The sequence below is a fragment of the Prunus avium genome, chromosome 2 (assembly GCF_965620075.1).
Source record: "Prunus avium chromosome 2, drPruAviu1.hap1.1, whole genome shotgun sequence".
Taxonomy (NCBI): domain Eukaryota; kingdom Viridiplantae; phylum Streptophyta; class Magnoliopsida; order Rosales; family Rosaceae; genus Prunus; species Prunus avium.
In genome coordinates this window covers 32,535,261-32,562,216 of record NC_142285.1, presented here as the reverse complement: position 1 = coordinate 32,562,216, position 26,956 = coordinate 32,535,261, and the positions used below count along the sequence as shown (strand labels likewise).

The 26,956-nt window shown below is 35.9% G+C and overlaps 4 protein-coding genes and 2 non-coding genes across 10 annotated transcripts; 3 read left to right on the top strand and 3 right to left on the bottom strand.

Annotated features, from left to right (window-relative positions):
• Positions 1–467: 467 nt before the first annotated feature.
• Positions 468–4,355, bottom strand: LOC110749293 (Leucine-rich repeat protein kinase family protein). Its single transcript, XM_021949371.2, has 4 exons — positions 3,565–4,355; positions 2,580–2,840; positions 1,593–2,480; positions 468–1,375 (listed from the first exon to the last, which is right to left on the bottom strand). Exons 1-4 carry the CDS (start codon positions 3,980–3,982, stop codon positions 897–899), a joined length of 2,046 nt encoding a protein of 681 aa, XP_021805063.1. The 5' UTR covers positions 3,983–4,355; the 3' UTR covers positions 468–896.
• An 8,882-nt stretch (positions 4,356–13,237) lies between these two features.
• EMB1067 (RNA 2'-phosphotransferase, Tpt1 / KptA family) lies at positions 13,238–19,168 on the top strand. 3 transcript variants are annotated; one of them, XM_088247899.1, is made up of 8 exons: positions 13,238–13,513; positions 13,810–13,917; positions 14,116–14,263; positions 14,347–14,436; positions 15,069–15,123; positions 15,262–15,384; positions 16,153–16,209; positions 19,029–19,168. In XM_088247899.1, the coding sequence occupies exons 1-8, from the start codon at positions 13,335–13,337 to the stop codon at positions 19,151–19,153; spliced, it is 885 nt and encodes a 294-aa protein (XP_088104025.1). In that variant the 5' UTR covers positions 13,238–13,334; the 3' UTR covers positions 19,154–19,168. The 3 variants fall into 3 exon arrangements, with proteins under 3 accessions (XP_088104025.1, XP_021804723.1, XP_021804719.2); XM_021949031.2 differs by lacking the exon at positions 19,029–19,168 and adding an exon at positions 16,344–16,790 and having other exon boundaries at positions 13,240–13,513; positions 13,813–13,917; XM_021949027.2 differs by lacking the exon at positions 19,029–19,168 and adding an exon at positions 16,344–16,790 and having other exon boundaries at positions 13,241–13,513.
• On the bottom strand, positions 16,917–17,036 carry LOC148296883 (U5 spliceosomal RNA). The gene has a single exon (XR_015834230.1). It is a non-coding gene; the product is annotated as a U5 spliceosomal RNA (small nuclear RNA).
• Positions 19,169–19,504: 336 nt separating the features above from the next.
• Positions 19,505–19,623, bottom strand: LOC148296882 (U5 spliceosomal RNA). Its single transcript, XR_015834250.1, has one exon. It is a non-coding gene; the product is annotated as a U5 spliceosomal RNA (small nuclear RNA).
• Positions 19,624–20,547: 924 nt separating this feature from the next.
• Positions 20,548–26,928, top strand: LOC110749007 (putative disease resistance protein At1g50180). Of its 3 annotated transcripts, none has more exons than XM_021949015.2 (7): positions 20,548–20,678; positions 21,038–22,136; positions 22,885–24,633; positions 24,943–25,004; positions 25,404–25,573; positions 26,286–26,342; positions 26,494–26,928. In XM_021949015.2, the coding sequence occupies exons 2-4, from the start codon at positions 21,095–21,097 to the stop codon at positions 24,957–24,959; spliced, it is 2,808 nt and encodes a 935-aa protein (XP_021804707.1). In that variant the 5' UTR covers positions 20,548–20,678; positions 21,038–21,094; the 3' UTR covers positions 24,960–25,004; positions 25,404–25,573; positions 26,286–26,342; positions 26,494–26,928. The 3 variants fall into 3 exon arrangements, with proteins under 3 accessions (XP_021804707.1, XP_021804715.1, XP_021804699.1); XM_021949023.2 differs by having other exon boundaries at positions 25,404–26,188; XM_021949007.2 differs by having other exon boundaries at positions 25,404–26,342.
• LOC148296881 (uncharacterized) lies at positions 25,434–26,618 on the top strand. The gene is made up of 3 exons (XM_088248658.1): positions 25,434–25,578; positions 26,286–26,342; positions 26,494–26,618. Exons 1-3 carry the CDS (start codon positions 25,434–25,436, stop codon positions 26,616–26,618), a joined length of 327 nt encoding a protein of 108 aa, XP_088104784.1.
• Positions 26,929–26,956: the final 28 nt, after the last annotated feature.

Below are 26,956 nucleotides of genomic sequence, written 5' to 3'. Positions count from 1 at the left end.
TAGGTCAGTACTTAATCCAGCTTAGGCCAATCTAAGCTAATCCGAGACAGTCCCAGGATTTAGTCCAGTCCATGACAGTCCGCCGTACCAAACGACCCCTTAGAGGAATTTCATGGTCATGTCAGTTGGAATTTATTGCTGAACCTATGTATCAAGCCTTATCCTCAGTAGAAGGACCTGGGTGAATTGGAGTCTTTCTGTACTGTGTACTATAGCATTCACAGGCACCCTTAATTCCCTCTCTCTCCCTCTTCTTGGAAGAAAAATGATAAGGAACAAGCCAGGCAGGTTAAAAACGACAAGAAGGCTTCACACGCAACCTTAGCAAAAGCAATGAAATTGGACCTATGTGTGTCCAAGTTCAAATGAAAGATTGTCCATTTCCTAGCCAGCCATTTCTGATCCAAAACATTTTCCATTTCACAAGTGATGGTTGCAACTTGTTTAAAATTCCAACAATGGCAGTATATAAATATCAAAGGTAACATACAATACTAGGAAGCTGAGTTTGCTTCCATCTAAAATTTTACATCTGAGTTTAAAGGAAATTCACAGTTTCGTTCATACTTTACATGCACTAGCAGCCTAATGACATTCTTGGAACACAACAGCTTCTACATGTTGAACATAAAAACTACAAATAATTAGTCTTGCTAATTGAACCAACTTGCCTCTCTCAACAAAGACAAATAATCAAAGGGTGCTTCCTCCCACCAAAATCACTTCTGCCATAAATTACAGCAAACCAGTACATACCATTCACGAACACTTCAGTGATCAAGAACCGGACACGATAATTAGAGGAAAACACAGCTTCAGCCATCAGTCAGCAGTTAATTGCTTCATTTAAACCTTTCTAGTGATTTGAAAATTGTGGCAATAACTCCATATGAAAATCAAGTGCAGATAAACCCACTTAGCTCTTTCACCACATTTTCTATGGACGGCCTGTAACTGGGAGACTCCTGCGTGCAAAGAAGAGCAAGTCTTCCAAGTTTGGTTGCCTCTGATTCTGAAAAGTTTCCCTCAAGGTTTGCATCAATGAAATCTTCAAATCTGCCTGCCTCAGCCCCTTGGCGATTCACCTGGGTGATTTTACGTTTTCCAGAAAGGATTTGAAAAACAATCATACCAAATGCATAGATGTCGCTCTTTGCAGTGAAGCGACCAGTAGTTGCGTACTCAGGAGCCAGGTATCCCATGGCAGCACTGGCTTTGAGCATTGAGAAGACAATATCATCTGCAAGGAGTTTGTGCAAGCCCGAATCTGAGAGTAAGGGGTTATAGTGGGAGTCAATAAGCACCTTCTCAGCTGATATGGTCTGGTGAACTATAGCTGGTTTATTGCCCATACTTCCATGCAAATATCCAATACCTGCCGCCAAAATATGCCAACATTCAGTATACACCAAGTGTTAGGAGTTATATTATGTCAAATTTTAGTACCAAGTAATAGAAGGGAATAATATGTCAAATTTTCCTATGGAGTTATAGTTGCTTTATCGAGCAAGAGATACACTGATGGTAAGAAGAACAAAAGGCAAAAACCAAAAACAATGATGCTAACTTTATTGAGCAAAAGATACACTGACCTTTAGCGATGCCAGTGATTATAGATACCCTGGTTGACCACTCAAGAACCTCCCCACTGCCAACCTTAATGTCGAGATACTGTAACAGACTTTCATTGGGGACAAAATCATAGATAAGAAACCACTCCCCCCTGCCTTTTGAACAACAAAAGCCTCTCAACCTAACAAGATTTTCATGTTTTAATGAGGTCAATATCTTCAATCCCTTCAAAAATTCAGCTTCATCAGGCTTACAGCTTGTCTTGCTGATGCAGTTTATAGCAACAACTGATCCATCCCTTAGGATTCCCTTGTAGATGGCAGAAAAATTACTCTTCCGCAACAGATTGCCTTCTGAGAAGCTCTGAGTTGCACGCTCCACTTCTTCTAAATTGAACATAAAACTCTCAAGAACTTCTTGAGAGTACCCAGCGCTACCTTTAGCCAACGGGTCCCACCCGTTAGAATACTCCAGATTGATGAGAGGAGATGCATTCTTCTTGTAAACTTCCTTTGCCTGGTCAGTACTAAGCCTGCTATCCGAAGTGTCCAAAGTACTCCCAATTTTCTGTTTTCGGCGACGATACCATGAGAAGGTAAAGAGACCAGATACAGCTAAAGCAGCAATAACTCCAATCACCCCAAAAACTATACCAATTTGTTGGGATTTTGATGCTCTTGAACAGTGGGTTTGGCTGCAATTGGACTGTAAATTTGCAGACTCAGGGATTTCTCTTGCAGTAGGTGAGTCTGGAAGATTTTTTCCAGAAAAGTTACCAGGTTCAAATGGTTGTGGCTTGTTTGGGTTCCGAGTATTAGTAGCTGTGCAAACTTTTAAGCCAGAAAACCCAACCCCACATAGGCTTGGGTTGTTTTCATATTGAAATCCTCCATTCAGTCTCTTTAGAGCTGTATTTACATCCACAAATGCAAATGGTCAACTTAAAATTCTTACAAAGAAAATAAAACATAAGTTTTTAACTGGTTGAGAGCATCACACCACATTACCCGGAGGGATATTTCCTGAGAGACTATTACTTCGAACATCAAGGACTTGAAGCTTAGGAGCATGAGCCAATCTTGCAGGAATGGGACCAAAAAAGCTATTAAAGCTCAAATCCAGCCTTGTTAGCGTCCCCAACTCACCGAGGCTTGCCGGAATTGCCCCGGTTAACTGATTGGATTGCACTGCAAGAACACTGAGCCTTTTAAGATCTCCCAATTGTGTCGGTAGGCCCCCAGTCAACTTGTTGTAGCACAGCTGCAAAACTGCACACTCCAAACAAAGAAAACTCGGTTAAACTAATATGTTTAATCACTGGTTCTACAAATAACTCTGAAAAGTTTATGCTATTCAAACTATAAGAACCATTTTTGAATACCTAATGATTCAAAACTGTTAGATTACCACTCCTTTCTTCCTTCCCTCCATTCTTAGCTAGATTACCAAAACTGTTTTAAATTCATTTCTTGAACAGACCATAAAAATTAAATATAGAGCTAAGGACCTTTGAAGCTCATTCCATATGAAATAATTTTGCAAACAATATAATTACTCTAGTTTTAATCTCAAGAAATCTGGTAAATGCAAATGACAACACCACTTCAAACCTAATCCAGTAGAGAAAACAAGAATATGAATTAAGAAAAAGAAATAGGGAAGATATAATACAACAAGGCTTTTCAAGTTTCAGTGCACCCATTTCAACCTCTAAATTTCAGAATTTAAAAAAAAGAAACCCAGAAATCCATATGCAATCTTTCTGTGAGCAAAAGTTTTCAATGCACCCACTTTTCTCCATGTGAGATGTAAAGCAGAAAACTTTTCACTGCCTCTATATTCATGAACCAAAAAGTAAAAACTTTTTATTGTCACAAAGAAAACAAGAAATTCTAAGACATTTAAAATAAAAAAAATCTGAACATTCAATCTAACATAAGCACAAAATTGCAACCTCTTAACAACAATGATTTTTTTATATTTTAAACCCACCTTGCAAATTAGGCATGTTACCAATCTCACGAGGAATTCCTCCAGAAAGATTATTGACATTGAGATACAAGTCACTGAGCTGGTTCAAACGAGCAATCTCCTTTGGTATTTTCCCACTCAAAGCATTGAAGTGAAGATACAGACCAGTCAGGCTCTTCAGGCCACCAACAGCTGGGGGTATTTGGCCCCAGAGACCCTTCCCTTGAAGAGAGATATTGGTCACAAGGCCCTGCTCATTGCAAGCCACGCCTTCAAAAGCTCCACTACATGGCTCAGAGTGAGGCGTCCATGAAGTCAAGAACTGGTTTTGTGGGTCCAGAGAGGCCTTCATGGCCATAAGAGCAGGGAGCTCAGTAAGTGAGGAAAAACAGAGAGAGGGGAAGAGAAGGAGGAGGAGAACGGAAAAGGTGAAATGCATGTTTGGTTTGAGGGAAAATGTGAGAATTTTTGTGGGTTGGTGGGAAATCTTGGATCTTTTTCAACTTTTGCTTTCTGGGTTGTGCTGGGTTTTTGAGGTTTTGAAGTGAAATGGGTGGTCTAAAGACTCTGCATAATGTCTGAGAAGATAAACAGGGGTGTTTGGTTTGAGGGAAAATGGTAGAAAATGGGAAGGAAAATGTGGAAATTGCTTAGCTTTTGTTTTGACTGTGTGGGAAAATGTGGGATTTTATAAGTTCGAGGAGAGAGTGTCAGACAGAGAGTGAAGTTAGGTTTTGAAAGTGAGAGGTTCCGAATCGCAGTGGACTTTGCAGGTGAAAACAGATTTGCACTGTCATACATGAATCATGATATGCCTGCTTCATGTAAATGTGATAGTTTGAGTGATTTATGTAATGTAGTTCTTTTGGAAGCAAAAGCATATCAAAATTATGGGGCCCTCCACCTAAATTTGAATCAATGGGTCCTACAACTGTATATATATGGCCCCTATGAACACATTTTGTTCAGCCAGTTCATTGTTTAAAGGAGACAAGGAAATCTTATTCATCAAAAGAAAATGCATGAAGTTCTCAGTGAATTCATCATCCATGAGTCAGAATTATTAAAGAACTTTATATGGTCTCATTTCTTTTGCCTGCATTTGAAATGTAGGCCACACATGTAATGTTCTAACTTCTATCCATCCATAAGCATTTGAATCCCATTGAAAAGCAATATTTGCTTGAACACTGAAAAATAAAATTGATCTAACATTCATTGTATAGGTATTAACTAGGGATGCGCATTGGAACCGAAAAACCGGAAAATTAAACCGAATACTTATTAGAAGTTAGCACAGATTGACTGCCATGTTTGAAATTGAATATGGTTGAAGTTGGCAAACTAGCAGTGGCAAGTAGGAACTTCAATCTGCATCTTATGACTTATGGTCATAAGAATTGCTATGATTTTGTTTACTACAAAAATTATGAAAAGCTAAAGCATCAATGAAGTATTTGATTATTCTTGCAAAAGCAGCAAAATGTATACTTGAGGAACATATAAATTTTACATCAACGGCAGTTTAACTTGATCCACAATTGAACATTATGAACTCAACTGTATTAATTTTTTTTTTCATGATGAAAACAACTGTAGTTAGTGGAAACTGGAAATAATAATTGGGAATCAGGAAAGCCATGCCATTGTTTTTGGAATGGACCATGGGTGCTTTAGTGAGACCACTTTAACGCAGGGGATGGGAAGGCAAAAAGCCTAAAAGCCTAAAAGCCTAAAAGCCTAATAAGTAAAAACAATGGCACAAACAAGGATGGCAGTACTTTGGATTCATTGGTGTCTCCATCAATTAAGAAGGATGTGAGCCTGAGGTGAGAAAGCAAATCCCATGCTTCTTTTCTCTGCTGACTCACCATGCTCTACTGTCTCTGTTATTAGTCTTCACTTTTAATTATTTTTTGGGTAATTTTGTCTTTTCCCATACTTTTTGAATTGTCTTTTCAAACTTTTAATTTTGACTACACCAGGAAAGTATAATTCACGATTCATATTGAGGAGTTTAGTAACATATTATTAGATTGTGACTAATTGTTTTCACTCTATAAAAGCTACCATAGGCCTAGGATTATAAAGGGAAATGATGACCATCAAACTTTCACTACTATTAGTAAAAAAAACATGAGATGGCAGAAAACCAACAGAACTTACACTATTGATCTCCTTCATGACCAAGTTATTAAGAAGACTTTAATATCACGTCGACAACCAGTAGCTCAAAAAACCTAAATGTGTCAAAACAAAAAAAATAAATTAACAATGTATATTAAACTTACAAAATAACCGAGAAGCGCAAAATTTTAATTTGCACTTTTATATACTCAATGAGTCAGTAAACCATGGAGTGCATCTATGATGAATTTTTTTGGAGTACGAATAACAACTTCCTTATTTTTGTAGTTTGAATTCTTGAGCTGTGAGATGCTGCCTGCCCTACTAAGGAAAAAAAAAAGGATTCATAGTAAAGTAAAAATTATTGTGTTTAATTTAGGGCTCGTGACAATGTTCCTCCTCCTGTCAAACTCAAGTACGCAGAACCTTGTATTCCATTCTTCCATATGCTGCTTCAAAAAAGAACTTGTATATACGTATAAAAACACAGAAGCTGCTTCGACAGCTTGATCTTGACCCCTCAAGAGAGAGAGAGAGAGAGAGAGAGAGAGAGGGAGTGGACCCATTGATTGTCGAGCTCCATGTGAACTCCTCCTTTTTTTTCACTCTGTGTAGCCCAATTTTCATGTCATGTGAACTTGTACATTATGAAACCTTGTCTTTTATCTCCGTAGGCGTTGCTTTTTGCAGAACTTGTGATGTTTATATGCTCATGGAAAACAGAACACGACAGTTTTTACTCACGGCTCACTCTCACCAGTCTGTTGGTCTTTACAATACGGTAAGACAGACATAATATATACGAGTTTTGGTAAGGTTAGGGTACAAGTAATTGCAAGTCGGCAATAACCAGAACCAGCCAGCTAGCTTTTCCACCACAAATTCCACAAAATTTATAAATACATCACTAATATCTTCCACATATAATGTGACATATCTAGCTATATATATCATTTGAGCTGGCTCGTGACAAGCTTCCTCGCTAGTCCCTCCCACCTACCTCGTAGCCTCACCTAAAAGTTCCCATTACCATGAAAGAAACAAGAATGAATTATGATTATCTTATCGATGTAATTATTGTATTCTATAAGGCCACCTCCAGCGCTCAAGGCTGGCCTGGGCAAAAAGCTGCCGCTGACTCACCCGCCCACAGAAACTAACAGCTATAAGCCACATGGCTTCTCCTGGATCCTCCGATCCAAAAATATTATACAAACCAACGGCTGTTCAATTTTTGGCTAAAAAAAATTTAAAAAAATTATAAAAAATGTCAAGAAATTCTAGAAATTTTTTTCTATAAATACCTACTTATATTATTCACTTTCCACACCAAATCTTCATACAAATTCATCTCCTTTCAATATTTTTCACTTTCCACACTAAATTTTCTACTACAAAATTCCATTTATGCAAAAATACAAATGGCCTCTTCCATCGAAGTCGGAGGGTCGTGGACAAACGTTTGAAGATGTCAAAATCTTGGGGACAAGGTTTAAAAAAAAATTGTTGTTTTATTCAATTTAATGTCAATTTAAAAAAAAAATATTTCTTGAATTTCCAATTTCATTTTTTTAATAGATTATTCAAGGCAAAACAAAAAAGAGGAAAACCATTACACATGGCTCCTCAAGTGAACAATGCCCGCAATCGGTTCCAGTGGTGCGTTCCATGTCGGAAATAATGGCACTATTACGTCATCCGAAGGAAAATACTCCCCCACGTCGTGATCCAGTAGAACCGTCTCCGCTAATGATTGAGTCATTCTTGTACTCGATTGTGTCGGACTATAAGGACCAGGAGTATTTCAATTGTATGATGAGTGAGATGTGAATTTTATAATAAATATGGACATGTGGCAACCGAAAATCTTATTCGAAAATTTAATTTGAAAATTTTATCCGAAAATGTTATCTGAAATTTTAGATGAGAATTTTATAATAAATAGTGACACGTGGCAACTACAAATCTTATCCGAAAAGCTTATCAAAATTAATGATTTAAGTATAAAAAATAGAAAATAAATTAAAGTGAATAGTATTTACCCTTGCCTTTACCTTTTGGGATGGAACCAAAAAAGACAAGGCTGGCACTATTCACGTGAGTAGTGACAAACCTTGCCTTTTCCTTTGCCTTGCCCTTGCCCTTTGAGGTGGAGGTGCTCTAAAATAGATAGTTTGGATTAATTGTTAAAATACAATACAGAGTGTGCCGTATAAAAATTCCCTCAAATAAAGTTATTTAAAGTCTCACACACAAATATTTACGATATACAACTTTGCTCAAAACTTCTTTCTTTATTGTGTGACCTCCTTTGGCCAATATTAGATATGTTAATATAACACCTACAAAAGTAATTCACATAATTAATGGTACATACTGACATGCTAAATATCTACCTTATTTTTTAGACCTCTCTCCCTCTCTCTCTCTCTCTCTCTCTCTCTCTCTCTCTCTCTCTCCCCAACAAAGTCGCAGGAAAATGATTAGCATATAGGAAGGGTTTGATTCTCTTCCACAACAATCGGACAAACTGGATAAGCAAAATATAGATATCCAGAGTTCACTTTCGAATCGGATATGCACCAAACCAAGTAACTTTGTTGAAGCGTATAATGTTAAATAAGAGTAAGACACATCTTTCACTTCACTTTTCATTGACAATTATATATACATTTGTCCCTTTCTGTCTTTGCGTTTGCGTGTCTCATCATTCTCCTTTTCATACTGTATAAGCATGAATGAACAGAGACTGCTATCCCAACCTAAAAGCCACAATCACTCTGAAACTCAATGAACAAAATAAAGGAAGAAAAAAGAAATTGCATGATCTCCTTTCATGTTTCCTGTTAGCGCGAAAGAGTTCCTACAAGATTTTATAAACTAAACTCATTGATAACTTTCTAATGCATGTCAATATCATGGTTCATGCGGACAAAGGAAGAGTGAATGATCTTTGATCATCGCATAAAAAATTAATGAGTTCATGAAAAAAATATTTAAAGACATTCACAACTTAGCTTAGAAGGAGGAGTGATGACTTGCCACAGAAGGAGGAGCAAGTGGAGGGAAAGCTTGTGCAATTGGTTTGGGTGGGACATGGTCAGTGGCGGATCCAGGATTTTTACTCCAAGGGGTCATAGTGTAAAAGTTCTCCAAAAAAATTTGGGATAGAAATAACACTGTTATGTTGACATCATTGCTAAGAAAGTAGAAAATCCAAATATTGGTAAAGGACCCCCTAGTGTAGTGGTTTGGAGCAATTGCTCCCCCATGAAAGGTCTTGGGTTCGAGCCCTAGCATCTATGTAGTGTGTATAAATTTATTATACTATCGTCTGTCCTCTCAATGGGAAATGTCCTAAAAAACAACAAATATTAGCCTTTTGATCAAGGTAAAAGGAAAAAAAATTGAGAAAGAGGGAATATAAATGATTTAATTGCACTTGACATACATTATCTGAAAATTTTATCCATAAAAATAAATCACCATTTTCTGTCTACATGAAAAAGAAGAATTAGAAAAGAGAAAGCAAAGCAATCAAATGAAAGAAAAAAAAAACTCGAAAAATAAAAGGATTAGAAAAGGACTTGGTCTTGCAAGGAGTTGACGAGTTCCTTCCCAGGAATTAAAAGAGGAGGCAAATGAGAAAGGAATTGAAGGGTTTTTTTTGGGCGAAAGGAATTGAGGGTAAGGGTTTGGGTGGATTCAAAGTAGTGTAAAGAGCTATGTTTTTTTTTTTTTTTTTTTGGGGTTAAAGGAATTGAGGGTAAGGGAGAGAGATGTTGGTGTGCTGTTTTTTTTTTTTTTTTTTTTTTTTTTTTTTCCTAAAACCTAGCTCAAAACGACGTAGTTTTGAGGCCAGGTCATTAAAAAAAAAAAGAATATGCCTGGACCAAAACGACATCGTTTTGGCCAAGCACTTTAAAAAAAATTAGAACCTTGCGCGCGCAGCAATTGGGCACTGCGTTGGGCAAGGCTTTTGGCCTTTGGGGACTTTCGTCGAGCAGGTTGTGTGCACACTTGGGGTCGCACATCTGCTGGCCAAGGGGTCGCTTGATACCTCCATAGCCATTTTTCGGCCATCCAAGGGGTCGTGCGACCCCTCTTGTCCCTTAGTGCGTCCGCCCCTGGACATGGTTGCTTGGGAACTGTTGGGTCTTAATTTCTCACTTTACACATGAAATCGAAATTTTCTCACTTAATTCTCTGGAACTGAAAAGTTCGGCCACCATATAATATTTTAATATAAATTATTTAAATATTAATATTTTTATTCAATAATATGTAAAAATTATGTGTATAATACGTGAATTTTGTGTGTCTTATTGAAAATTTTGTAAAAAACACGTGTATTAAACTTGAAAAATACGTACGTACATGTATTGTAAATTGCTTTTAAAAAAATGCGTATTTTAACAAGTCTTAAAGACATGTATGAAAAACGGAAGTATTATTGAAACATACATACGTATGTGTATAATGCGAGTATTGAACAGGAAAATGCTAAATTCTTTATACGGGTAATAAATTTGAAAAAAGTAAAAAATCAAAAGGTGACAATAGAGACTCAAGTATGGCCAAATAGTAATGAACTAAAATTAGGAAAAAAAAAATTTAAAAAAAAAAAAGAAGATCCCAGTATATATTTAAAGAGTATAGTCTCTGCTATACTATTTATTAAAAAAATTAAAAAAAATGACCCCAATATATATTCAATAATATGTGTAAATTATGTGTATAATACGTGAATCTTGCATGTATTATTGAAAATTTTGTAAAAAACAAGTGTATTAAACATGAAAAACTATGTATGTACGTGCATTGTACGTTTGCTTTTTAAAAAAGCATGTATCTTATCGAGTCTTTAAGACGTGTACGGAAAACATAAGTATTATTAAAAAATACATACATATATGTGTATAATACGAGTATTAAATGGGAAAATGCTAAATTCTTTATACGGGTAATAACTATAGAAAAGTAAAAAAATCAAAAAGGGATAATAGAGACTCCTAATGGCCAAATAGTAATGGAAAATGCTCTAAACTACTCTCATTGATAAACAAAAATTAGAAAAAAAAAACTTTTAAAACAATAGGGGATCCCAGTATATATTTAAAGAGTATAGTTGCGCGGCTATACTATTTATTAAAAAATTAAAAACAAAGGACCCTCATATATATTCAATTTATAATATGTGAAAAATACATGTATAATACTTGAATTTTGTGTGTATTATTAAAAATTTTGTAAAAAAATACGTGTATTAAATTTAAAAAATACGCACGTATGTGTATTGTATGTATGCTTTTTTTATTTATTTTTAAAATGTGTATTTTATCGAGTCTTTAAGACGTGTAAGGAAAACGGAAGTATTATTAAAAAAATATGTTCCTACATGTATAATACGAGTATTAAATGGAAACATGCTAAATTCTTTATAAGGGTAATAACTTTGGACAAGTAAAAAATCAAAAGGGGACAATAGAGACTCGGGTAATGGCCAAATAGTAATGAAAAATGCTCTAAACTACTCTTATTGATAAAATAAAAAATAGTAAAAAAGGATCCCAATATATATTTAAAGAGTATAGCGGCTATACCATTTATTAAAAAAAATTAAAAAAAGGGACCCCAATATATATTCAATAATATGTGAAAATTATGTGTATGATACGTGAATTTTATGTGTATTATTGAAAATTTTGTAAAAAACACAAGTATTAAACTTGAAAAATACGTATGTACGTGTACTATATGTTTGCTTTTTTTAAAACGTTTATTTTACAGAGTCTTTAAAACGTGTATGAAAAATGGAAATATTATTAAAAAATATGTACGTATGTGTATAATACGAGTATTAAATGGGAACATACTAAATTCTTTATACGGGTAATAATTCTGAAAAAGTAAAAAATCAAAAGGAGACAATAGAGACTTGAGTAATGGCCAAATAGTAATAGAAGATGCTCTAAAATACTCTTATCGATAAACGAAAATTAAAAAAAAAAAAGATCCCAGTATATATTTAACGAGTATAGCAGCACGACTATACTATTTATTTATTTTTAAAAAAATATTGCTAGCTAGCCCCTAGGCACTTGCCTATCGATTAGGAGGCCGATGATTTTTTTATTTTTTATTTCTAAATAGTATAGCTGAGCGGCTACAAAATTAATTATGAAATAAGTAACATATTTAAATATTCATACAACAAATAATAATTAAACATGAATTATTAATTAAAGTAATTCAAAAAGGCTAATATATTATTTAATTACATATATTAAATTAAAGAAGTTGGCCAACATTAATTATTAATTAAATTAATTGAAAAGACTAAGATATTACTTAATTACATATATATTTTTGAGGACCTTTCCTATTGAGAGGGGCGATAGCATACTAAACTCACACACACTACACGGATACTAGGAATCGAATCCAGGACCTTGCCTGAGGGAGTAAATACTCCAAACCACTACACTAGTGGGTCCTTTGCCACTTAATTACATATATTAAATTAAAGAAGTTGGCCAATAAACAAAAAAGTAAAGAAACTAATTTTATATTTTTAAAAATTAAATAAAAACCTCTCATGACAAAATTTCATTGGCACAGATCTATGCTTGCAAATATTCACTGGATAAGAATTGTTCGTTGGGAGAGGTCTAATACGGGAAAACTTTGCTTGGATAGATCTATGCCAACGCAATTTCGTCAGGAGAGGTTATTTTTTAAAAGTAAATATAAACTGAATATGTTTTGGTTAATTAATTTTAGTAATTAAATAATATCTTTGAATGATTTAATTAGTTAAATTAGTAAGTATATTTTAATTATTATTTCTTTAGTGAATAATTAATATTAAATATTTTAATTAACTTCGTGAATTATATTACTTAATAAACAGTAATTCAATTTTTATATTTTTTCTTAAACAAAATATTTAAATACTATTTATTAATTAAGTAAATAATAACTAAAACATAACTACTAATTAAAGTAATTAAAAAAGAGAAATCCATGTTATGTAACTTAAAGTGTATAGCCGCTCGGCTATACTTTAAAATATTCTATTTTTGGCATATAGCCGTTCGGCTATACTCTAAAGATATTATATTCATCGTGTATAGCCGTGTGGCTGGACTTTTCAAATATTCTATTCATCGCGTATAGTCGATCGGCTATACTCTAAATTTTTCTTTTGCTGTCTAGCCGCTCGGCTATACTTCTAAGATATTATATGGTAAATTTGTGCCGACGAAATTTCGTTAATAAATAGTATAGCCGGGCGGCTATATGATTTTTTAAAATAAAAAACCGTAGTATAGCCAGGCGGCTATACGCTTTCTATAAAAAAAAACCGAGTATTGCCGCCCGGCTATACCATTTTTCTTATAAAAAATCTGAGCATAGCCGCTCGGCTATACGGTTATATATTTTAAAAAAAAAGAGGACTCGCCTGGGCGCTACACGTTTCAAAAATAGTATAGCCATACGGCTAGACGCTTTTCATTTTAAAAAACCCCGAGTATAGCCGCTCGGCTATAGATAAAGAAAGGAACACCCGCCTGTGGCACAGAGAATTTCTGAGCAGTCTCCTCTCTCCCCTTGTCTCCTTCCTCATCATCCTCTCGGCTTTGCAAATTCTTGTAATATTCATGCGGGGGTCTGTCACCGTTAACAAAATTCCAGTTCTACGCTACTATCGTGTTTCCCTTCCACGTAGCCCTAAATCTCATCCTCTTCTCCTTCCCACCTATCCTGCTCGGGTTCTCATGGACAACAATAGCAGCAGCAGCGGGTCTTCTTTTGCATCTTTTGCTCGTAACTCCAGAAGGTATCTTTTTGTTCATTCTCTTTCTTCTCCTGTTCGCTTCTGCGAACGAGTTCAGACAGAAGAAAAAAAAATGAATTATGAATTTCCATTGTTTTTCTGAGAGAATGTTTGGGTTTAGCAAAAACGAAATTGCCCTTATTGCATTATCAGTTTTATTGTACTTTATTATCGTTGCAATATACCAAATTTTCGGGGCATTTCTCGGCAACCAATTAGAAGTTTGAAAATTTTGTTTTGGCAGAGAAAAATTGGAGTGTGTTATATAATTATACTGTGAATATGTATTTTGTGGTCAGTAGTGGTAGAGGAGGAGATTGGGATGATAGAGAAAGATCAAGGGGCCGTGGTGGTGGTCGAGGGGGTGGCTCTGGCAAAGATAAAATTGACGCCCTTGGTAGATTGTTGTAAGTACTACAATATCCACTTAGTCATTTTGTTTGTTTTGTAGCTTCTAATTTTAATTTGAGTATTCAATGTGTGCGAAATAGTTTAAACCTTTTTGTTACATTAATGCATACATATAATTATATATAAATATTGGTAATGTAGCGCAGCTGAATGGTGTAGTTTGTTTAAATCCAGCCTCTCTGTTATCTTTTCAGGACACGAATATTGCGCCATATGGCGGCTGAGTTGAATTTGAATATGCGAAGTGATGGATATGTGAAGGTTCAAGATCTGTTAAAGCTGAACATGCAGACATTTGCTAATATTCCATTGAGATCACATACTGTCGATGAAATTAAGGAGGTTAGTGAGCAGTCTTTTAGTAGTCAATTATTTTTAGATAACTTCCTAAGGAGGATGTTTAATTATTTGCTGTTTCTTACCAGGCTGTCAGAAAGGATAATAAGCAGCGCTTCGGCCTCTTGGAAGAAAATGGGGAGCTTTTGATACGTGCAAACCAAGGCCACACAACAACGGTAACATATCCTCATTTATCTTTAATATTTGAGTTTGAGTTATTAGGCTCATTTTGTGGAGACGCCAAACCATTTTTAATTGCTTGAATTTGGAACTGTTTTCTTGGATTTTACTGTTTCTGTGTAGTCTTGTGAAAGCAGAGCCAGGGATTAACTAGTTTCTCTCTGCATAATCTTTTCAAAGCACTGTCAGGTCCGAGTCTCGCTAGAAGTAGAATCTCTGGTTAAGACTTGTAAAATTGTTGAAGCTAGAGATTTGGTCATTACACTCTAAGACTAGATGTCTTTCATTATTTTCTCTTGTACTCTTAGTTTCAGACCATTATGTAGTAAATTATGAAGTTCTTATTTTCTTTTTCTATAGCGTAATACTGATATTTGTACTTTCCAACTTTTTGTTCTTCAACATGAATACAAGTAGTGTTGTTCATCCTGAGCTCTGTAAAATGCTAGCCTAAGGATGAGGATCCACTATATTTGTTTGCACCAAACGTTATTCTGAACTTTGTAAAATTCTAGACAATTTTCTTCACCAATTTATTCGTGACGTGGGTTTTTGGGTTGAACGTCCATCTATACTTGTTGGCTTTGGACATTGAATATTTATATCTACTGTATGTGCATATTGGCAGATAGTTGAATCTGAAAGATTGTTGAAGCCCATCCTTACATCTGAAGAAGTTCCAGGTTTATCTTTTAGCGTGCAATTTTCTTGTATATTCAGTACATAACTTGTTCGTGTAGAGAATAAAAAGAGTCATTAGTGTTTTCTATTGAAACGATACCTTTTTGTTTGATTCACTGTTTTTCCCCCTTGATGTGCAGTGTGCGTTCATGGGACCTATAGGAAGAATTTGGAATCAATATTAGAGTCTGGTCTAAAGAGCATGAAACGATTGCATGTTCACTTCTCACGCGGCTTGCCAACTGATGGGCAAGTGATTAGTGGTAATGTTTTTAATTAGGGCTATTTATATATGTAGATTTTTTATATGCATGAACATGTCTCTGATCAATCAGCATTGCTTCTGTAGTCTGTAGCATATTTTCTACTTTGCACCTGCTTCCTATAAAAAGGGTCAATAAATGATGAACGAGGAAAAGAATGGAATGGGTACGGGGGACAATTCACACAACATTAGAGTTTTGTATATGGTGATGATGAACTCTATTTGGGGAGAGCCATTTGTGGACTCCACTTGCCAAAAGTTTCCAATTATCTATGCACTTTCTGTGCATACTGGTCAGATTGAAAAAAGGTAGATGGTCCACAATTTTCTAGTGGAAGAGACCTGAATTTGCTTTTCTTTGGCCCTTGCAAATGTGCCAATTGAAAGGTGGACTTGATCGAACTTTTCTCATGGTTCATCAACTCTTGAGTGAGTTGCAGACAAGTTAGTAAGGGATCTGATGAAATAATGTTGTTCCTAGGTGTTTGTGATGACAATACTCCACATTGTTTATCTGTGACCCTTTTGAGGTCTAAGTTCAATGCATTTAAGGTCACCAATTGTTTCAGAATTCTTGGTTTCTTGGAAGCTTTTGGGCTTATAGTATTGTTCACTGGGATACCACTTGTAATGACTTATTCCTTCTCTATACTTTTAAACAGTAATGACTATCATGCCGTAATGAGCTGTACTGGTAATGATGAATTCAAGACAATAACATTATTCAGCTTATGTGGGTAATTGATTTGATTTGTATTCTTTTTAGGGATGAGACGGGATGTTAATGTTTTGATATATCTCGATGTCAGAAAAGCTCTAGAAGGTATGGTTTTGCAAACCTTTTATTTATCAAAGTTCAAAATTTTCTTTTAAGTTTGCCATGGGCCCAGCATCTTTTATTCTTTATCAAGGAGGACTTCTTATGCCAGTTTTGTTTCTTTTGGTTTTTTGTTGCAGAGGGAATGAAGTTTTACATTTCAGAGAACAAGGTAATCTTGACTGAAGGTTTTGATGGTGTTGTGCCAGTCAAGTACTTTGAGAAAATAGAATCGTGGCCTGATAGAAAGCCGATACTTTTCTGAACCTGCATCAGTTGGGGTGCAATCATTCCATTTCTTCTTTTCCTCTTTCTTTATTTTTTGATGAAGAAGGATCTCCTTTTCCTTTTTGATTCATTGGCTGGTCGTCTCAGCTTAATGAGATGTAACAGTTCTCCTTTTTGTAACACACGTTAAGCTGGTCGTAGTTAGCAATCAACGGAAATGAGACTGGCGCTTTTGATTTTCAGCTTGAATTGATGTTGTATATTTATATCTACATTCCTAGAGGAATTCTTTTCCTGTGTATAATGAAAGTACTATGGTCTTGCAAGTCCATATTTGTCATTGCCTTGATTTTTGCCAATACTGTGCCTAAAAGCATTTTGCAATTCTAATTCTGCGTTAAACTTGGGTTCAAAATTATGACTTAAATCCTCTGCAGGCTACTAAAAATTAACTGAAGAAAAACTTTGAAAACTAAATTATAGGAGCTTCTCTTTTAAAGAAAAAACTCCTCCAAAAATTGGCGTATGCCACCAATTGCGGCGAGCACACGGTATTCTTTAGTAAAAGGCGAAAGAATAGTTCGCTCTGTGCCCACCGCGTGGCTGCGTGGTTTCGAATGTCCCATTTCTTCTATTTTTATAGCTGCTCTCATTCTGATGCTTTTGCTTCTTTTTCTATGTGGGATTTTTGAGAAACAAAAAAAAGGCTTTCCCATTTTCATAGATTGCCCTCCAACAAATTAAAAGCTTCTCAACAAAATATGGCTGAGAAAAAAAAAAAAAAGCTTCATGATAGATATATATATATATTTAATTGAGCGTTAGAGGGCTCCAGCAAAAGAAAAGAAAATTCATATTTTTCCCTTTTCTTTTGGAATCATAGCTGTTAAAGTTGAGTTTCATATAGAATACGAAGATAAGAAAGCAGAGCTTTGGGACCTATAGGAAGAATTTGGATACCTTGTTGTGTTTTCTTTACCCTTTTTCTTTCCCCTTGATGTGCAGTATGCGTGCATGGAACCCATAGGAAGAATTTAGAATCAATATTAGAGTCTGATCTAAAGAGCATGAACCGATTGCATGTTCACTTCTCACGAGGATTGCCAACTGATGGGCAACTTATTAGCGGTAATGTGTTTGAATAGGGTTATTTATAAGTGTAGATTTTTTATATTCATGACCCTGTCATATGTTAAGGGTATAGCCGACCGGCTATACTATTTATTAAAAATATTTATAAAAAAAGACCTGCGTAAAGCCGAGCGGCTATACGCATTTTTTATATAAAAAAATCCCGAGTATAGCCAGGCGGCTATACTATTTGTTAAAAAGGGTAAAAGAGGGCCCGCCTACCGCCTACCGCCTAGCGCCGGGTTCGCCAGGTGTAAAAACAATATAGCCGTGCGGCTATACTATTTTTATTATAAAAAATCCGAGTATAGCCGCACGGCTATCCTATATAGAGGTCCCGCCTGCCGCTAGTGCCCATTTCGCCACGTGTCAAAAATAGTATATTCGTATGGCTATACTATTTTTTTACAAAAACCCCGAGTATAGCCAGCTGTATGGCTATACTATTTTTATTACAAAAACCCCGAGTATAGCCGCGCGGCTATACTATTTATAATAAAAAGGGCACCCGCTGAGCGCCAATTTCGCCACGTGTCAAAAATAGTATAGCGGGGCGGCGATACTATTTTAAAATAATAATATAGCCGCGCGGCCGTACTGTCTTACTATTTAGAGAGTTGAGGCGAGAAATGGCTTGATGAACCTCTCTGTTCACCACGCACGGCCCCATAAAAAAACTCCGAGTATAGCCGCTCCGCTGGACTATTTATAATAAAAAAAAAGACCACCTGCGCGCCTGTATTGTTTACTGGGCTACCGCTTGTATTGAATTATTCCTTCTCTATGTCAAAGTTGGGAAAATATAGAGAAGATTAAGAGGAGAGAGTGGAGAGTGTAGAGAGAATGAGAGTTGCACAGCATTTTCTGGTTTCAACTTGTTTCTTCTTTCTGTTTCTTCTAATTCATTTATACAACTAATTGCTTACAATTATTATACAACAAGACATGGACTCCATAAGACAAGAATACCAAAGTCCTCCATGAAACAAGGACTACATAAGACAAGAAAGAAAGACTTTCTTGAACCAAGTGTTCCGTGAGACAAGGTGAGGGGTTTGGTCTTTGTGTTTCACAAGATGACCAAATGTAATCTATTATGTCATAGGATTCCTACATATGCTAACACTCTATACTTTTAAATGATAATGACTATCATGAGGTAATGAGCTATACTGGTAATGACCGTGAAGAATGTATCCAAGACATTGACATTATTGAGCTTATGCTGGTAATTGATTTGATTTGTTTTCTTTTAGGTATGAGACGGGATGTTAATATTTTGATCTATCTCGATGTCAGAAAAGCTTTAGAAGGTATGGTTTTGCAAACCTTTCATTATCGAAGTGTAAAGTTTTCTTTTGAGTTTGTCATGAGCACACCACCTTTTATTCTTTATTGAGGTAGTTGAGGAAACATAGAGGACTTCTTATGCCTGAAGTTTTGTTTATTTTAAATTTTTGTTGCAGAGGGAATGAAGCTTTACATTTCAGAGAACAAGGTAATCTTGACTGAAGGTTTTGATGGTGTTGTGCCAGTGAAGTACTTCGAGAAAATAGAATCGTGGCCCGATAGAAAGCCGATACCTTTCTGAACCTGCATCAGTTGGGGCGCAATCATTCCATTTCTCCTCTTCGTTTTTGACCCGTTGGCTGGCTGCCTCAGCTTAATGAGATGTAACAGTTCTCCCTTTTTGTAACACATGTTAAGCTGGTCGTAGTAGGGGCTTTCGGTTTTCAGCTTGAATTGATGTTGTAGTGATATCTTTATATCTAGTGAAAGTATTATTGAGAATCTGAGATGACCAAATCAATTTTATTGGAAGAAAGGTCTTGCAAGTCCATCTTTCTTTTTATATCTACATTGAGATCTTGCCAAGTCTGAGCCAAAAATAGAGTAGAAACTTTTTGGTTTAGAAAACAATGCTTGGCAACTAAATTGTAAGAGCTCCTCTGTTCAGAGAAACTCCTCAAAAAATTGGCGTATGCCACTAATTGCAGCGGGCACACGGTATTCTTTAGTAAAAGGCGAAAGAATAGTTCGCTTTGTGTCCACCGCGTGGCTGCGTGGTTTGCGAAGGTTGATGATGTCTCCTTTTTACTTGCTTTCTACCAAGGACTTTTTGTCTATCTTCCGATGTGGGATAACTTTTGCTTATGGATGACGATTTTCATTTGAGATCTGAGGTAGTCGCAATTTTGCATTAATCACATGCTAAGCCCATCAAGCACAAATTTCAATCAAAACATTGGTAATACTTCATGCTTTACTCCTGAAGTCAATGTGAACTTGCATAATGATAAATGATCTAGCGGTTTTTCTCTCAAATTTTTGTTACATATACAAAAATGACTTGTTAAGAGTGCAAAAAATAAATAAAAGATTTGTAAATCAAATTGTGATTTGTGTGTAGATGAAAAATGTACTGACGAGTGAGTAATGAACCAATCAAACATATGAGAATTACCCATTAATATTCCATTAATATGTTTACTTACATGTTAATATAAGTAGGATATGAGTTTATATTTTATGATGATAAAACTTCTTTAATAGAAGTGAGTATTGGTGGACTTTGCCTATCTTGGAAGGAGTGAAACTTGAATAAATGAGGGGTGGTTCAGTTGGTAAGGTCCTTGTACTATGTGTAGCCCCATATTCGAGTCCCACTACCAATAATCCTCATTGGTGCTCAATCTGTAATTTCCTACATAAATCCATATCGATGGCAGTTGGCAATTGGGTGCCACGCGTAAGTCCTTCCGGCTTGAGACTGTGGGTATGCCCTGGCGTCGGTTGTGAGAGTACCCAATCTCCACCAGCACCGCTGGAGTATAATGCTGTCTCTTTAACATTATCATAATACCATTGATAAATAAAATGTGTTATAATATTAGTGGATTATAACACGAGGTAGATGGCACAGTAACTGAAGAATTTCTCAAACAAACTGGGCCCACCTTCTACTCTAGTTCAACTGAAAAACGTGTCTGGAGGCATCCTTCAGCTTATTAGTTATGTCTTGTATTCAAATTGACTACCAAATCTATTAGCTAGCTTCGAACCAACCAAGGTACATACACAGCTCCAGGGTTCAACTACAACACGCTTCATTTCTGGTAAGTGGTCTTCTTTTCTCTCTTTCACCTCTGATTTGCAACTGTTATTATGTGGTTTTTCGTTTCTATTTTTTTGTGGTGCCGAGCTGGATTTTTTTTCTTTTGGTTCATGTTTTGGTTTTCTCCATTAGCAATTTAGCAGAACTTAATAATTGTAGTTTCTGGAGATGTTGCTGTGTGTTGATTATGTTTTGTTTTAGCTGATTTAGATGGGGGTGCTGTGTAACTTTTTTTTTTCGGTTGAGAATGTCCGTGAATACTATTATACATGCTAAAGTTGTGCTGATTTTCGAATTGGATTTTGGTGAAGAAAGTTGACTTGGCTTCTAAAATGGAAGGAATAACATTTTTTTTTATAGGAAAAGAGAAAAGAAACTTGTTCTGAGTTGTTTTTGTTTTGGCACGGAGAGAGAAGTATGGCTGAGGCTGTTGTTTCCTCGGTGGTCCAAAGCCTGGGAGGATTTATCATTCAGGAAGGGAAATTCTTGTGTGGAATCAGCGATCAAGTGAAGTATGCACAAACCCAACTGCAGTTGATGCGGGGCTTCCTGAAAGATGCAGATGCAAGACAACAAGACGAGGAAATAGTACGCATTTGGGTTGCAGAAATTCGAGATGCTGCTTATGAATTGGAGGATGTCATTGAAACTTTCGCTTTCAAAGTGGCTTCCAAGAGTAAAAAAGGTATTAAGAGTGTTCTCAAAAGGTTTGGTTGCATCTTGATTGAAGGAGTTCGTCTTCAAATGATCGGTTCAGAAATTGGGAACATTACGACCAAAATTTCTAATTTGAGGTTGAGTTTGCAAAATTATAACGTGAGGGAAATAAGGGACAGTGGAGGTGCTACTTCCTTTGAATTGCATGAAAAGCAACAACTGAGGCGAACTTATTCTCATGTTATTGATAGTGATGTGGTTGGGTTGGAGGGCAGCATAAAGGAATTGGTCATGCATTTGGTGAAAGATGAACACCGCCACCGAGTTATTTCTATTTGGGGTATGGGTGGCTTAGGAAAGACCACTCTTGCGAAACAAGTTTATCATCATAATGAAGTTAGACACCATTTTGCTTGTTTTGCTTGGGTGTGTATAACTCAAAGATGTCAAGTCAGAGATGTTTGGGAAAGAATTTTAATTAATCTTACATCTGCCACAAATGAGGAAAGAGAAGAAATTGCAAAATTGAAGGATGATGAAATAGCCAAGAAGCTTTATGTCGTCCAAAAAGAAAGGAGATGTTTGGTGGTCATTGATGACATTTGGACTATTGAGACGTGGAACTCCCTAAAAGCTGGATTTCCATATAAGGAAAAGTGGAGCAGAATTTTACTCACTACTCGTAACAAAGAAGTAGCTTCTCGTGCAGATAGGAATGGTTTCCTCTACCAACCTCAACCACTAAATGATGATGAAAGTTGGGAACTGTTAGAGAAGATAGCAATCTTTGGAAAGGACATTGGTAATATCTCACCCAAACTTTTTACGTACAGTTTTCTTATTTGTTAGTTGAGCCTAATTTAAACTATTGCATTCCATTTAGCAATGTTTTTTTTAAACTCATTCTCTGCATTTTACTAATTCCTAAGTGTTACAGAAACATACTTCTGCATCGTGAGGATATGTCATATTACGTAGAAGCAATATGAATCTTCTCTTTTTTGTTGCAAAAATCAAGGAATTAGAAAGAGTCTAGTACAGTTTCACTTGAGCTACAATACACAATGTTCTTCTCAATAATAATTTCTTGGAGTAGTATTACGTTGGTGTCTTATTGTTATTAATTTGAAATCATAACTGGAAATTGTGATAAAAGACCATTTGAAATCACTAATGCTAATAAACGACCATTGAAACAAACACCATAAAATTAAATAACTATTATTTAGATACTGCTGATGATTATAGTTATTCATATCGTCATAGACTTAGAAAATGAAAACTAGTCTTGGACATTACGTACCATTGGACAATATCTCAAGCATCTTTGGTGTACTGAAATTTATAAACTCGATGCATTTGGCATTCATTTTGTTTTTTAATTGCCTTGGCATAAGGTGAAGAAGATCACAAAGTTTCATTGTGGTGTTAGTATTGGGCAGACAATGGACATTGATGATAAAATGGTTTACTTTGTTTGTTATATTACACATTTGTTACCTGTTAATAAAGAAACTGCTGTACATTTGGTTATGTTTATTATTTTTCAGATTCCGTAATTCATGGCAAGATGAAAGAACTAGGAAGGAAGATGCTTAATCACTGTGCAGGTCTGCCATTAGCAATCAGAGTGCTGGCAGGACTTCTAGCTAGAATGGATACAATCAATGAGTGGGATATGGTGCTTAATAATGTTGATGTATGTATAAGGAAAGGCAAATTCCATGAGCAAGAATATGCAAGTTCATCGTGGGTGTTGGCATTGAGTTATGATTCCTTACCGTATCACTTAAAACTATGCTTTCTATATTTAGGTCATTTTCCTGAGGATTTTGAGATACCGGTGAAAAGATTGACTCAATTATGGATGGCAGAAGGACTTATATTTTCGGAAGAGCAAAAGAGAAGTTCAATGGAGGATGTATCATACAATTGCTTAAATGAGTTGGTGGAAAGATGTATGGTTGAAGTTGGAAAACAAGGTTCAGTTAGAAAGATTAAAACTTGTCGTCTCCATGATCTTATGCGACATTTGTGCTTGTTAAAGGCAGAAGAGGAGAAATTTCTCCGAATTGTCAATTCTTGGCATGGAAATAAGGCAATGGTAAACAAAGAAACACCAATAAGTAAAGCTCGAAGACTTGCTATCTATTTCGACAAGCATTCTGATAAAGTTTTTCCACCGAATGATGAAAGTGATGGCCATCTTAGGTCTCTTCTGTACTTTGTCCCGGGACCTGGGATGTCAATAAATAAAAAGCTAATAAGATCACTTTTCAAGGATTTCAAATTGCTTAGAGTTTTGAAGTTTGAGCATATGACTAGAAAAGTAAAGTTGCCGAATGAAATTGGGAACCTGGTTCACTTAAGATTTTTGAGTTTGAAGGGTAGTAATATAAAACAGTTGCCATCATCCATTGCTAACTTGATATGTTTGCAAACTCTAGATTTACGTTTTCCTGGTTTGTCAATAATCCCCAATGTGATATGCAAGATGGAACAACTGAGGCATTTATATTTACCCCGTTATTTCAGGGTAAGTGATAAATTGCACCTCACAACACTTTGCAATTTGCAGACGTTAGTGAATGCTTCATGTCGGGATTGTGATTCAAATCATCTTGCTCAGTTTACCAATCTCAGAAAATTGTGTGTAGTTGTCCCAGGACGGTTGAAAAGGCTGGAGGAAATGTTCACATCTACAAGTATCACATTTGACCATCTTAGGTCTCTATCTGTAGTCAACTTACAGAGATATGTGGAAGTTATAGCAAGGATAGTAATAAGCTGTCGTTATATATACAAGCTACATCTGGAAGGGCCAACCATAGAATTACCAAATGACCTTCTGCACTATCCAAACCTCACTAAGTTATCGTTGGCTGCAACTTTTCTCAAGGATGACCAGATGGCAATACTGGAGAAGCTTCCCAACTTAAAAAATCTTCATCTTGGACCAGGTACTTTTGAGGAGAACACTACAACACTGGTTTTCTCCAGAGGAGGCTTTTCTCATCTTGAATTTCTTTATCTTGGTGGGATGCTTGAAATAGAGGAATGGAGAGTGGAGGAAGGAGCCATGCCTAATCTCGCTCGATTGCTGATTGCACACTGTGAACAATTAACAGCACTTCCAGATGGGCTAAAATATATTACTACCCTCAAGAAACTAGTCATCAAGGCGATGCCTGGGACATTTTATAGTAGACTTCAAGAAGGAGGAGAGGATTTCTACAAAATCCAACATGTACCTTCCCTTGTACTGGGGGGAACACTTGAGGAGTTTTTGTCATCACTAGGTACTTTTTAATTTGAAAATATCGAGGATAATTTCTCTGTTGTGTTTTCATTTTCCATCTTTAAATTAACGGATTTTTTCTTGTATCTTTTGATATCTGTAATTCAGCAGTTTAATTCTATGTTTTTCTTCGTTTATTGTATGCCTCTTTCTTCTTCATTTTTCTTCTTCTACTTTGACTTTCCTTCCTCGCAAGTCCAAGAGCAAACCAACTTCTTCAATTCTGTAGTCTTTTTATTATGTTTCAAAAGTTCAGTGAAGCAGTTGATTTCATGAATGGTATCTCATAGATTACTACTTTCATATGCAGAAAAAGTAATCCACTGAAGGACTGTTCATGGATTTCAATTATGATTTTATCATGGTTTGAAGGTAATTATAAGCAGTAGTTTTAAAATTTAGGCTTTCTTATATATCTTTATTTGCTACATTCAGTTAAGTTTGCTATTACTAATACTAACTGCATCTGCAAAGCATATGATGCACCTTTGGTATAAGTAGAGCCCCTTGATCTTAGCATTTTGGAGCATGTGATTTATTTTCCTTTGTATCCAAGCATTTTCTGTTTATTGTATCTTTACAAGCATGTTGTGAGGAACACTGTGGATGGTGTCAGCAGTTGAAGATTTTGGTGTGCTGATTTCCTTTTTCTGTTATAATTTTCAATATTATATGTTTTATAGGATTTCATTGAAATTTTTAAAGAAATTGGACTGCAGTCCAATGCTGCTGTTAAGCTTTTGCGTGCTTCTAAGATTCTCTCTCTTTCAGAAGTTGAAGGGTTTCTTGAGGATGCTAAACATGCACTGCTTGGTGCACTGGAAAAAGAAGTATGTACAGAATCTCTTTGAGGTACTTCGAGTTCCCGGTCTGAAAATTGAAAGGAAACAGAATCGACTTCAAGTGTCTGCTACTTGGAGAGGCCTTGCCTTGATTGGAAGGTCTGGTTCTTGTGCTTTTATTCTGTGAAGTTGGTCATTTCTTCATCATGGTAGTGCAAGAAACACAGAGGACTTCTTATGCCTACTTCGTTTCTGCTTAATGCTTTAGTCATGGCTTTTATATCTAAAAGTTGCCGGAAAATTGCTTATGTGTATAATGAAAGTTCTTTATAGTCTGATTGAATCGAAACTAACGGAAGTATTCTTGATCATGAAAGTCCCAGCCATCTGCATTAGCCTTTATTGAAATGATGTCTACAATAATTTTTCCTATGGCACATCCTTTGGCCCTTGCAAATGTGCCAATTTGAAAGGTAGACTTGATCGAACTTGTCTCATGGTTCATTAACTCTTAAGCGAGTTGCAGACAAGAGGGAGCTAATGAAATAATGTCGTTCCCAGTTGAACTTGTTAAAGTTTGTAATGATAATTACCCCACATTGTTTATCTGTGACCCTTTGAGGTCTAAGCTCAGGGCATTTTGCATCTAAGGTCACCAATTGTTTCAGAATCCTTTTCTTGGAAGCTATTGGGCATACAGTATTGTTTACTGGGCTACCGCGTGTATTGAATTATTCCTTCTCCATACTTTTAAATGATAATGACTATCATGAGGTAGTGAGCTATACTGGTAATGATTGTGAAGAAAGAATCCAAGACAGTAACATTATTCAGCTTCTGCTGGTAATTGATTTGATTTGTATTCTTTTAGGTATGAGACGGGATGTTAATGTTTTGATCTATCTCGATGTCAGAAAAGCTTTAGAAGGTATGTTTTGCAAACCTTTCATTATCAAAGTGTAAAGTTTCTTTTAAGTTTGTCATGAGCACATCACCTTTTATTCTTTATTGAGGTAGTTGAGCAAACATAGAGGACTTCTTATGCCTGAAGTTTTGTTTATTTTAAATTTTTGTTGCAGAGGGAATGAAGCTTTACATTTCAGAGAACAAGGTAATCTTGACTGAAGGTTTTGATGGTGTTGTGCCAGTCAAGTACTTCGAGCAAATAGAATCGTGGCCCGATAGAAAGCCGATACCTTTCTGAACCTGCATCAGTTGGGGCGCAATCATTCCATTTCTCCTTTTCGTTTTGACCCGTTGGCTGGCTACCTCAGCTTTAATGAGATGTAACAGTTCTCCCTTTTTGTAACACATGTTAAGCTGGTCGTAGTAGTTAGCAATTCCCTTATCAATGGAAATGAGATTGGGGCTTTCGGTTTTCAGCTTGAATTGATGTTGTAGTGATATCTTTATATCTACATTGCTAGATAGAAAGTACTTTTCTTATGTATATAATGAAAGTACCAACCAAATTTTAATGGAAGAAAGGTCTTGCAAGTCCATCTTTCTTGTTATTGATGTTATGATTTTGGGTTTTTACCA

Excerpts from the sequence above, each read along its gene's own strand:
- LOC148296881 (XM_088248658.1), top strand. The coding sequence starts at position 25,434 with ATGCACTGCTTGGTGCACTGGAAAAAGAAGTATGTACAGAATCTCTTT. Across the intron at positions 25,579-26,285 it reads TGCCTTGATTGGAAGGTCTG|GTATGAGACGGGATGTTAAT; the intron begins GTTCTTGTGCTT and ends GTATTCTTTTAG. Across the intron at positions 26,343-26,493 it reads TGTCAGAAAAGCTTTAGAAG|AGGGAATGAAGCTTTACATT; the intron begins GTATGTTTTGCA and ends TTTTTGTTGCAG.
- LOC110749293 (XM_021949371.2), bottom strand. The coding sequence starts at position 3,982 with ATGCATTTCACCTTTTCCGTTCTCCTCCTCCTTCTCTTCCCCTCTCTC. Across the intron at positions 2,841-3,564 it reads TAACATGCCTAATTTGCAAG|TTTTGCAGCTGTGCTACAAC; the intron begins GTGGGTTTAAAA and ends TGGAGTGTGCAG. Across the intron at positions 2,481-2,579 it reads CTCAGGAAATATCCCTCCGG|CTCTAAAGAGACTGAATGGA; the intron begins GTAATGTGGTGT and ends ATGTAAATACAG.
- LOC110749007 (XM_021949015.2), top strand. The coding sequence starts at position 21,095 with ATGGCTGAGGCTGTTGTTTCCTCGGTGGTCCAAAGCCTGGGAGGATTT. Across the intron at positions 22,137-22,884 it reads AATCTTTGGAAAGGACATTG|ATTCCGTAATTCATGGCAAG; the intron begins GTAATATCTCAC and ends ATTATTTTTCAG.
- EMB1067 (XM_088247899.1), top strand. The coding sequence starts at position 13,335 with ATGCGGGGGTCTGTCACCGTTAACAAAATTCCAGTTCTACGCTACTAT. Across the intron at positions 14,437-15,068 it reads ACCAAGGCCACACAACAACG|ATAGTTGAATCTGAAAGATT; the intron begins GTAACATATCCT and ends GCATATTGGCAG. Across the intron at positions 16,210-19,028 it reads TGTCAGAAAAGCTCTAGAAG|AGGGAATGAAGCTTTACATT; the intron begins GTATGGTTTTGC and ends TTTTTGTTGCAG.